The 12500-nt window shown below is 40.2% G+C and overlaps 2 protein-coding genes across 2 annotated transcripts in view; one reads left to right on the top strand and one right to left on the bottom strand.

Annotated features, from left to right (window-relative positions):
- rars2 (arginyl-tRNA synthetase 2, mitochondrial) overlaps positions 1-598 on the top strand; it is a 25415-nt gene extending 24817 nt beyond the window's left edge. The window contains exon 19 of the mRNA XM_016469293.1: positions 34-598. Coding sequence (XP_016324779.1) covers positions 34-120 — 87 coding nt within the window. The 3' untranslated portion in view covers positions 121-598. The remainder of the gene's footprint in view (positions 1-33) is intronic.
- Positions 599-1919: 1321 nt separating this feature from the next.
- The window catches only part of slc35a1 (solute carrier family 35 member A1), an 11146-nt gene continuing 565 nt past the window's right edge, over positions 1920-12500 (bottom strand). The window contains exons 3-8 of the mRNA XM_016469255.1: positions 11766-11925; positions 10159-10311; positions 8192-8258; positions 7944-8120; positions 7616-7750; positions 1920-2273 (exon numbers count right to left, since the gene is read on the bottom strand). Of these exons, the coding sequence (XP_016324741.1) occupies positions 2140-2273; positions 7616-7750; positions 7944-8120; positions 8192-8258; positions 10159-10311; positions 11766-11925 (826 nt within the window). The 3' untranslated portion in view covers positions 1920-2139. The remainder of the gene's footprint in view (positions 2274-7615; positions 7751-7943; positions 8121-8191; positions 8259-10158; positions 10312-11765; positions 11926-12500) is intronic.

Here is a 12500-nt window from a genome sequence, read left to right as displayed (position 1 = left end):
GCACTGATGTGCTTATGTCATGCTTGTCCTCAGGCCCGACTGTGTCTGTTCAGCGCCGTCCGCTCCGTTCTGGCCAACGGCATGAGGATTCTGGGTATCACGCCGGTGGAGAAAATGTGACTTTCTGTTTGTTAATCGCTAAATAAAAGTCTTTTCCCTTTGTGTCTGCTCGTTTCCTGGTAAAGCGCACTTCATCATGTTTTATGTATTTACTGAGCATCTTTAAATGACTTGCGACTGAGGCCACACAGAGAGTGAGATGTGTCAGATAGAGAAGTGTGTTGTAGTGCTGCTAGCCTTCAGTAGCAGCACTGGACGGCTTGGACCTGTGACAGTAGCTACATTTACATGCAGCCACATCATCCAGTAACAGATGGATCATTCAGACTGCAGAGCCTTCATGTAAACACCTCAGTCGCTCTGAATGAGCTCCATCTGAGTAAAGGGGTGGTGGAGATCATCTGGAGCCACTGAATCTGACGTTCTCTCAGTTGGATAGAAAGTAACTGCAGTGCTGTGATGTGGGTTTATGCACATCTGTGACCCTGGAGCACAAAAGCAGTCTTAAGTCGCTGGGGTATATTTGTAGCAATAGCCAACAATACATTGTATGGGTCACAATTAATTTTTCTTTTATGCCAAAAATCATTAGGATATTAAGTAAAGATCATGTTGCATGAAGATATTTTGTAAATTTCCTACCATAAATATATCAAAACTTAATTTTTGATTAGTAATATGCATTGCTAAGAACTTCATTTGGACAACTTTAAAGATGATTTTCTCAATATTTAGATTTTTTGCACCCTCAGATTCCAGATTTTCAAATAGTTGTATCTCGGCCAAATATTGTCCTAACAAACCACACATCAATGGAAAGCTGAATAAACAACAATGCATCTCTGAGAAATTGACACTTGTGACTGGTTTTGTGGTCCAGGGTCACATATTATGAACCAGTCCGTGGACGAGATGAAACCTGAATATTTTCTACATATTTGAAGTTTTTTACATTTTTGGATTTTGAAATGTGGCATCAAGTCTGCTGTCAGCAGCTCCGGTCTTTCTCCATTTCTAAACGCATCAAATAAAGTTTTGTGTGGAATAAATGTAATGTACTTCATGTACAGACCCGCTGTAGTCCAGGACTAGCAGTGTGTCCGTGTCACATTTAATCGAGCACGTTTAAGCTCTGCCTCATAAATCCATACAGAGCCTGTCCCGGATCAAGAGGCGTCCCCTAAACACAGGATTCAACATTTGCTCTGCAATTAAAACCAGTCGGCTATCCAAACCCATAAGGCCCTTATGTTCAGCTTGTGTCAATATTTAAGAACGCTTGAACATAACATTGGCGATCTAAACCCAAACCTGTCTGAAGTGCACATGTACATTCTAGGGCTGTCAAAATGACTGAAAAACTACATTCGAATTTTGTACTCAAATATGATCAAAGTTCGATTCATATTCGAATTTAAAATGCACAATTTTAGTTAGTGAAGAATAGCTTTTGACTTTTTTTGAATAGCTCCTGAGGCCACAAGAGGGCACATCGAGCAAAATATTACTAATGCACATTTATTCAAATAAGAAAACATGACTATCTGTGAAAAAAGTGCATAATGTTTATAAACCAAGGATGGGGAAAAACCCGCCATAAAGTCTCGATATATGTTTTTTTCAAAGTTAAACTTGCATTAATTTTACATGGCTTTCTAAACATGCGGCTCTCTTGTGCGAGACGCGAGTGCAATGGTGATAGATGTCCCTCTAGAAAATGCGCAAAATATGTGGTCTGTGCACGGCTTGGTTTCAGTTTTGAGGTAAACAACATCTTCTCCGCATTGATGTTATCTTTTCCTAAAATTCGAATCGAATGTGGATTTTTATTTTAAATTCGACGAATATTCGAAATTCGATTTTTTTTTTTTGACAGCCCTAGTACATTCAGTGTAGTGTTGTGGCATCAGTGTATCTGCATCAAGACCTATAAATGAAATTATACAGAGAGAAAAACAACATAAAACCAAAGTGTTCCAGTCCTTCCCACAGCCCACTGCCACCCTCCTTCACTCCAAACACCTATCCTCGCTCCTGCTGTAGTGTAGTCCGTTCATGTCCAGCAGCAGATGCGTCGCGTCAGACTGCGATGAGTTTCTGTGTGTCCTCTCCATCTGTGCTGGGCTTCTGCACTCTGCTGGTGTCTTGTTTGGGCAGTCCGTACAGGTAGATGGACACGCACACCAGCAGCGCTCCGCCGAGGAACATCGCCGCTGCAAAGAGCAAAGAGTGAGTGAGCACGACACGACACGCTGCTGCTCTATAACACTTCACCGCGAGGCCCTGCCTCTCGACATGAACTAGCCATGCAAAATACTTATGAAGCATCCTAACTGTTACATTCAAAAGAGCTGAACTGTATCACTGAATCATCAATGAACTGACTTTAGCTGGAAAATGACTGTTATTGTCTTCTTGCGTCATTGACAAACTATTTTCCTGTTTAACACTGTAAAGCTGCTTTGACACAGCCACTATTGTATAAAGCGCTGTACAAATAAAGGTGACTTGACTTGCACTTTATCTATTTGCATCTGTAGAGTTCAGTTTCAATCCATATCTTTAAAGGCGGTGAGTTTGTTTCTCCAATTCGGAAACACTTACGCACGCCAAACTTTTCCTCTCCATATTCTGAAGGCTTTTACAGAGAAGTGTGTTCGTATTTAATTCACACTGATTTTTACATTTTATTCCTGAAAACATGGTGAAAATGTGTTTGTTTTCTATCTGTTGACAGTATTTTCTGGTTTATGGAGTGATAAAAAGAGAAATCCCCTCTGGAAAACCCTTTAATGTGTCAACAAAATTAAACAGGAATTATGAACCTGGCTTTATCCAGTTTATGTTTGGGAAATATATGCAAATGAGTATATATTAAATTAGATAATACCTCATTTGCATATGTAACATTAATCAGCTGGGGAAGTCTGGAGATGTCTGTCTATCAGTAACATGTTTCCTCTTCAGCTGTGCTGTCTTGCCTTAAAGAACTCCAGCTAACATGCACTTATTGACCTTACTGTAATGTAAACTCATTCAGCCATGTGGAGGAAACCAGATTAACTATCATGATGAGCTGCAGATGAATCATCAGATCCACATCATTTGCTCCGTGTTTGGTGTCTTTCTGCGATTCCTCACAGCGAAGGTTTGTGGCTCAGTTCTTACAGGGATCAAACATTTCTGTATACTACAGTGCTGCTTGAAAGTCTGTGAACCCTACAGAATTTTCTATATTTCTGCATAAATATGACCCAAGAGATCATCAGATTTTCACACAAGTCCTGAAAGCAGACAAAGAGAATCCGATCAAAAAATTAGACAAAAATACATACTTTGTACACTGTTACCCTCCCCAGAAGCGGTCGACCGACAAAGATCACTCCAAAAGCAAGACGTGTAATAGTCCGCGAGGTTGCAAAGAAGGGTAACTTCTGAGCAACTAAAGGCCTTTCTCACATTGGCTGATGTTAATGTTCATGAGTCCACCATCAGGAGAACACTGAACAACCATGGTGTGCATGGCAGAGTCGCAAGAAGAAAGTCACTGCTCTCCAAAAAGAGCATCACTGCCCGACTGCAGTTTGCTGAAGATCATGTGGACAAGCCGGAGGACTATTGGAGAAATGTTTTGTGGACGGATGAGACCAAAATAGAACTTTTTGGGTTCAAATAAGAAGCGTTGTGTTTGGAGAAAGAAAACAAAGCCGCGGTCACACTAGACTTTTCGTTCCATTGACTTAATAATAATTTTAATTTATATCGCGCCTTTCCAACACCCAAGGTCACTTTACAAGTCAGGTTTAAGGAACAGAAACAAATTAACATCAATACCAGAAGACAGAACACATACCAAGAGCCGAGAGTAATATACTGAGACCACGTACAAAGTTAGATTAGAGATACAGAGAGAACGTAGGTAAACATCCATAACGGTACAAATTACAGACTGAAAACTGAAGAGTAATACTCAAAAGAAAAATGTGTTTTTAGGAGGTTTTTGAAGGAGAGAAGGGAGGATGCTTCACGGATGTTTTGGGGAAGAGCATTCCACAATCTGGGAGCCACAACACTGAAAGCTCTAGATCCCATAGTCACCAGACGAAACTTAGGGGTCACTAACAATCCCTCACTAGAAGATCATAAGCGGGCAGGAACATAAGGCAGGAGTAAGTCAGATAAATATGTAGGACCAAGGTTATGGAGAGCTTTATAAGTGAGAATTAGTATCTTGTAGTTTATGCGCAAGGAAACCGGAAGCCAGCGAAGGTGATAGAGGATTGGGGTAATGTGATCGCTCTTTTTTGTGTGGGTAATCAAGCGAGCTGGAGAGTTTTAAACATATTGTAGTCGTTTGATATGATTAGCTGACAGGCCATAAAGAACTGAATTACAGTAATCTAGTTGAGATGTGACAAAGGCATGTGTAACAGTTTCAGCATCCTGCTGACTGAGAGAGGATTGAATACGAGAGATATTACGCAGGTGGAAAAAAGCTGTCTTTACTACTTTACCAATGTGATCATTGAATGAAAGAGTGGAATCAATGAGAACAAGATTGCGAACTTTAGTGGAGGGCATAATCAGATCACCATCCAGAGCCATCAGTTGACCAGAGAGCTTAGATACAACAGCTTTAGAGCCAATCAGAATTACGGATTTATCAGAGTTAAATTTAAGGTCATTTGCCTCCAGCCAAAGCTTGAGTTCCTTGATGCAATTTGTTAATGCTGGCGGAGGAAACACTGAGGTGGAAGGTGGGCTAAAATAAATTTGAATGTCATCTGCGTAACAGTGGAAGTTAAACCCATAGCGTTTGATTATTTGTCCAATTGGTAGCATATAAAATATAAAGAGGAGAGGGCCCAAAACAGAACCTTGAGGTACACCAGAACTGATTTGGTAGATGGTTTGTGTTTCTGGTATATAACAAATTGCTATATTTAATTGTTATAATTGACTTCCATTCATACACATGCAAATGCGTCAGACCAGAAACGCCCGGGCGAAGATATTTTGCATTTCACTGCGTAGCAAAGTTCATATTTGGTGAACTCTGACCTGCGAATTCACGTCACGTGAATGCGTGAGACCAATATAAGATCAAAACGTCACAAAGTGACCTCTCGGTACAGAAATGGAGGAAACGCTAATTTTAGTAGTGTCACATCATCCTGTTTACACAACTTTAAAAGATTACAAAAATCACATAAAAAGAGAAGCGGCTTGGTTTGCGATAGCAAAGGAAACAGGAGCGGATGGTACGTTTGAACAGTGAAACGTGTCATTTTATGTGATTTTTCTATTACATGAGATTTGTATGTGTGCGTGTGTGTACTTGATTAAAGGGGTCATAGGATGCCCATTTTCCACAAGTTGATATGATTCTTTAGGGTCTTAATGAAAAGTCTGTAACATAGTTTGGTTAAAATTTCTCAATGTTAGTGTAAAAACACCTTTTTTACCCTGTCAAAAACAGCTATTCTCAGAGCAAGCCGTTTTTGTAGCATTTTCCTTTAAATGATAATGAGCTCTGCTGATTTAAATTTAACCAGATTTAAATTTAAATTTTTATCATTATAGGGTGGTTGTGTACACACACTGCCAACACACATTTCAGTTCAAACAACTTGTAAAAGTGCATGTAGCATCCTATGACCCCTTTAACTATACTTGTGACTGATTGTTATCACTTAAATAGAAAGAATTATGACTAGTGAGAATATTTTGGCGCATGATGTCACATCCTGCTCCCGCCCCTTTTCGCAGCACCGTCCGAACAAATTTCGCATGCTCAAAGTCTACTGACCATGGCTTAAGAAACTCGTCCCATCTGTGAAACATGGTGGTGGTAGTATCGTGGTTTGGGCCTGTTTTGCTGCATCTGGACCAGGACGGCTTACCATCATTGATGGAACAATTAATTCTGAATTATACCAGCAAATTCTGAAGGAAAATGTCAGGACATCTGTCCGAGAACTGAGTCTCAAGAGAAGGTAGGTCATACAGCAAGACAACGACCCCAAGCACACAAGTCCTTCTACCAAAGAATGGTTAAAGAAGAACAAAGTTAATGCTTCAGAATGGCCGGGTCAGAGTCTGGATCTTACTCCAGTTGAAATGTTGTGGAAGGAGCTGAAGCAAGCAGTTCATAGGAGGAAACCCACCAACATCACAGAGTTGAAGCGCTTCTGAGGAATGGGCTAAAATTTCAGGACTTGTGTGAAAATCTGATCATCTTTTGGGTCATATTTATGCAGAAATATTGAAAAGTCTGAAGGGTTTACAAACTTTCAAGCAGCACTGTATAATTATAATATTTAAATTCAAGATTGGTTTTGGACGGATGAGACCAAAATAGAAATTTTGGGTTTAAATGAGAAGTGTTATGTTTGGAGAAAGGAAAACACTGCATTCCAGCATAAGAACCTGAAACATGGTGGTGTTAGTATCATGGTTTGGGCCTGTCTGCTGCATCTGGGCCAGGATGGCTTGCCATCATTGATAGAACAATGAATTCTGAATTATACCAGAAAATTCTAAAAGAAAATGTCAAGACATCTGTCCATGAACTGAATCTCAAGAGAAAGTGGTTCTTGCAGCAAGACAACAACGCCAAGCAAGTCATTTTACCAAAGAATGGTCAAAGAAGAACAAAGTTAATGTTTTGGAATGGCTGAGTCAAAGTCCAGACCTTAATCCAATTGAAATGTTGTGGAAGGATCTGAAGCAAGCAGTTCATAGGAGGAAACCCACCAACATCACAGAGTTGAAGCGGTTCTGTACTGAGGAATGGGCTGAAATTCCTGATCAGCAGTTACAAGAAATGTTTAGCTGCAGTTATTTCTGCAAAAGGGGGTCAGGCTAGATACTGAAACGAGTTCACACACTTTTGCCACTCACAGGAAAGTAACACTGGACCATTTTTTCTGGATCAAGTGTATATTATTGTCTCATTTGTTTGATTGGGTTCTCATTGTCTACTTTCAGGACTTGTGTGAAAATCTGATGATGTTTTGGGTCATATTTGTGACCCTAGACCACAAAAGCAGTCATAAGTAGCATGGGTATATTTGCAGCAATAGCCAAAAATACAATGTATGGGTCAAAATAATAGATTTTTCTTTTATGCCAAAAATCATTAGGATATTAAGTAAAGATCATGTTCCATAAAGATATTTTGTAAATTTCCTACCGTAAATATATCAAAACTTAATTTTTGATTAGTAATATGCATTTCTAAGAACTTAATTTGGACAACTTTAAAGGCGATTTTCTCAATATTTTGATTTTTTTGCACCCTCAGATTCCAGATTTTCAAATAGTTGTATCTCGGCCAAATATTGTCCTATCCTAACAAACCATACATCAATGGAAAGCTTATTTGATTATTCGAAAAACTGACCCTTTTGACTGGTTTTGTGCTCCAGGGTCACATTTATGCAGAAATATAGAAAATTGTGAAGGGTTCACAGACTTTCAAGCAGCACTGTATATACGCCAGCAGACCAGCTGCCGCTGAACAGAAGACGACATGACTGAACGATGCACTCACTGATCTGCAGGCCGAAGAGAACGACGGACGCCACGGTGGACAGGACGATGGCAGCGGCCGCAGAAAAGCCCTTCATGATGTTATCGGTGTATTTCACCACCACAGACGTGTACATTCCTCCCACGCTGGCCAAAACTGCAGGCAGAAAGCAGAGAGAGAAACCCGTCAAACCGCTTCATTGGCATTCAGGAGCTCTGCGTTTACAATGAGAGGTGTGACGCCCGCTGGAGTCTGTTTAAATGGACAGGACGTTCCTGTTCAGTGAGCCGTATCCTCCAAATGTACACGACTTCACAGTGGAAATAAAGGTCATGCAGACGTTACTCACAGATGACTAAGCAGACCCACGGCGTGTATCCGTAGAAGAAGCCTTTCTCCAAGACTTGAGCACCGTCTGTCATGAAGACACCTATGAGGGTCACCACGATTCCTGACAGGTACATCTGGATGTTTCGCACCCACAGAGACGTGTCCGAACTCTTCAGGACCTTCTCGAAGTACACACCTGATCCCAAACAGAGAGTCACTAACGCTCCGTATGAGAAACCACCAAAAACATGACTGAACATACGGTACCTGCAAACCCAGAGCAGAGCACCGCCACTGCGATCGCCATGAAGCCCAGGAACGGGTTCTGCTCCACCTGAAACACAGCGAGATGTCCTCATTTCAGCCACAGATCAAACACTTTAGGACAGCCGACATTATACATCGACACTACTGGTCCAAAATGAAGATGCTTTAGAAAGAAGTCTCTTCTTCTCACCAAGGCTGCATTGACTTGATCAAAAATACAGTAAAAACAAGAATACTGTGAAATATTATTAGGGCCCAAGCCCCTAGGGGGCTTTTAGGGGGATAATGGGAGGGGGGGCCCATGGCACACCATTTGACCTACAGTCACCAAAATTGATACACATGTAGATCTCATCAGCCCCAACAACTTTCGCACTGCATGTCATAGGCTCCACCCAATAGGAAGTCAGCTATTCAGGTTTTTGTGAAAAACGCATGCTGTGGAATTTGATATACTCATCCTAGGGTTTTCATCCGATCGCCACCAAACTCGGACAAGATGATCTCAAGATACTTGGGATGTTAAATTGCGAAGGGATTTTTGATAACTCAAACGGTTTAGCCATGGTGAGGTGACAAAATTATGGCAAAAAAGGGAAACATGAAGTGTGTTATAACTTCAGTATACAGTATTCAGTCTGATTTTGATCAAACTTCAGCACTTTCGTTGTATGAGGCCAATCACATAGATGTGGCTATTAGGAGTCAAAGTTATAGTGCCACCAACTGGCAGCAGGAAGTGTGTCATTTTCAAAATGCTTTGAAATCAGACTAAACTTTTTCTAAATTTACTTCAAACTCATGAGAATAATGTCAAGACATGGCCGATGTAAAACTGTGAAGGGATTCTTGATACCTTACATACTGTTGCCATGGCAATGCGTCAAACTTTAATATTCTTTTGCAGTGTTTTTGAGGCACTTAACATGCTTAAAGTTTCATGAAAATCGACACACATCGGCATTAATGATCAGCGCTGCACATAAGTTTTTCAGTCTGGTTCTCATGGGAGCACCTGGAGATTTAGTTTGGTGCTCACACTGCACATAGCATGACTCATTAAATATAACTATCCTTTATTTAGTTTAGTTATTTAGTTTTTTATTTTTAAATTAAAATAAACAAAATAAAAAGTGTGACAATACTATATTTTAAAATAAAAAATGAGTACTAAATCAAAATACAATTATTTTATATTACACTTAAAAAAATACAATGCTAATATATATATATATATATATATATATATATATAAAAAAAATAAATTTTCAGCATTTTCAAATCTGAAATCATCAATTTTTTTCCTTAATATTTATTTATTTCATTCAATTTTATTTTTTTAATATGAATTTTCAACATTTTCAAACCTAAAATCAGCAAGCTTTTATTTTGCTGGGTTGTTGTCACCAAAATAACTTGCGCGTCAGTGAATGCCACAGCTGCTTGCGCTGAAACCAGCAGTGCGTAGCCTGGATTTATGCTAATGACAGTTAGACACTGGCAAGAGCTCAGAAATTAGTGTTGAGCAGGCACTCTATAGCGCCACCTTTTGACTAAAGTGGGGGGGTGGGGTAGTTTTAGCTACAGACACCAAACTCTGTACATATACTGCTCTCATCAAGCCGGACAACTTTCTAATGTACATTCATTAGCTACGACCAACAATAAGTCGGCTATTTTGGTTTGAATGTGGATTTTTGGAAAATTCAGGCTGTGCGTTATTGGACTGGGGTAATGATGCTGAAAATTCAGCTTTGATCACAGCAATATATTACTTTATTTCACTGTATTTTTGATCAAATAAAAGCAGCCTTGGGGAGCAGAAGAGACTTCTTTCAAAAACATTAAAAAAACTTTATTCTAAACTTTTGACCGGTAGTATATAACACTCTTGAGGCTCCAATCTAGACGCTACTGATTTCAAGCAGTCAATAAATCAGCTCATATGTGGCGAGTGTTGATCGTACCTGGACTTTGGTGGACTGCGGCGGCGTCCACTGCACCAGTGTGACTCCTCCACACAGCATGAAGACTGAAAACCACTGCAGGCGGCTCAGAGAGCGGCCGAGCATCAGCACCGTACACAGGGCTGTACAGGGGATCTTCAGCTGATACGTCACCTGACACACAAACAGCGTCAGTCTGCAGCATTTGCTTGCTTTTCTTCCTTTGTCTGGCAAGGAAAACTCACATTTCCCCCATTCTCAATGAGGTAAAGCCAGCAGAAAGGATTTATTCAAATGTAAAATGTGTTTGTCAACATGAAATGCTATTCTCCAATAACCTTACACATTTCTGAGTCAAACAGGATATTCAACGAGAAAAACAGGTAGGGCGAGATTCCATATGACTGACAGCTGTGTGACAAATAAGACATTTACGCCGTGAGCTGAAAAGCAAAGTCACTTCAGAGTGTACTGATGAAAGGTTTTGAAGACCAACAATATCAACACGAGGAACGATATCGATGGAATCACTTTTCCAGCTATATGGTTGATTCAGTTTGTTATTTGCCTAATAAATTTGTTAAGCACTGTGTATAGCTACATAGTTTGTGAGGACATATGTTCAGCTATTCTTTTTAATAGTTAACTTTTAACTATTTTTGAATTATTCGGTTCATCAGTCATCAAAGCTCGGTGAATATTGGTCATAGACACAGAGATTTACTTAAAATTTCACCAAGCTGATTACTCACTAAAAACTCCCATAGATCATGTTTTCAGGCCAGTTCACTTATTTTGACGTAAAACAAAGTGGTTATATCGAAGTGTGTGAGTTGTTTACTTACTTTTTTTAAAGTCTTCCCATTAATGCCATTATATTGTTCATTCAGACTAATTTGCGATCGCGCATGAACACAAGAGGCGGGACTTATTGCATGAACCAGTCATATCCAATCATATCGCGATGGAGGCATTGCTTCCTCTCACGTGACTTTCCCCCATTCATTCTCAATTACCCCCCACCAAACACTTTAGTTGGTCTGTTAAAACTCAACGGGCTCAGGGGAGGCGAGAGAGATGCGGACTCCTGCTGGTTACAAAACGAGTGATTTATACACTTTTCTATGTCATACTTTGTAATATTTGCATTGTTTTATTTTTGTACTAGGATTTTGAGGAGACACTGCCTCCCTTGCCTCCTCGGAGGAAACGCCCCTGATATATATACATAGGCCATGGCTAGACAGCCGTTTGAGAACGCATCGCTTGTCTTACTGGAGAAATTTTATTTACGCAATCCACCTATGCTACATGATGCCATGAAACTCATAAAGGATGAAAAAGACATTCATTGCACTGGTTTAGAAACGGATTGTACGATTGTCAGGGAATATCAATCTGTTCCTCACATGAATCTATCAGGTAATGGCAGATTTACAGCACACACGTCGTTCAGACTGCTGTCTTTATACTGGGTAACTACAAACTGTTGTTACAGCGAGAGCTGCATGAAAGTTCTTCCTAAATGTCTAATTTTGTGTTCAACTGAAACAGTTTTGAACGACAGCAAGGACATGATGACAGACTTTGTATTTCTGGAAGCTCGGAGGTCATTGTGTTCATAATACCTGATAGACAGCGGCATCCAGGTTGCTTAAGGCCACGAAGGCCATGTTGTTCTGGATGGCATAGACGACCGACGGCACGCTCAGCTTCAGCAGCTCCTTGGGACTCTTGAAAATGTGGCTGACCACTGCGCTTCTGAACCGGCCCAAGTCTCCCGTCTCCCTGCGTCACACAGCATCACAGCAGACGTGAGGAGGACAGAGCACACTCACCGCACTTCACTCTGACAGACAGACAGAGACACAGACACACACACAGTATGCAGTATGGAGTACCTCAAGGCTCAGTACTAGGGCCGTTACTTTTCACGCTTTATATGTTACCCTTGGGAGATATCATCAGGAAACACGGTGTTAGCTTTCACTGTTATGCTGATGATACTCAGCTCTATATTTCTTCGCAGCCCGGCGAAACATACCAATTTGAAAAACTAACAGAATGCATAGTCTATATAAAAAACTGGATGACGAGTAATTTCTCATTGCTAATTGTGAACAAACAGAGGTGTTAATTATCGGACCTAAAACCTCTGTATATAATAACCTAGAACACTCTCTAACACTTGATGGCTGCTCTGTTCATTCCTCGTCATTAGTTAGGAACCTAGGTGTGCTATTTGATTGCAATCTTTCCTTCGAAAGCCACGTTTCTAGCATTTGTAAAACTGCATTTTTCCATCTCAAAAATATATCTAAATTTCGACCTATGCTCTCAATGTCAAATGCAGAAATGTTAAT

Source organism: Sinocyclocheilus anshuiensis, unplaced genomic scaffold, assembly GCF_001515605.1.
Source record: "Sinocyclocheilus anshuiensis isolate Anshui unplaced genomic scaffold, SAMN03320099.WGS_v1.1 scaffold1431, whole genome shotgun sequence".
Lineage (NCBI taxonomy): Eukaryota > Metazoa > Chordata > Actinopteri > Cypriniformes > Cyprinidae > Sinocyclocheilus > Sinocyclocheilus anshuiensis.
This window is presented reverse-complemented; position numbering and strand designations above follow the sequence as displayed.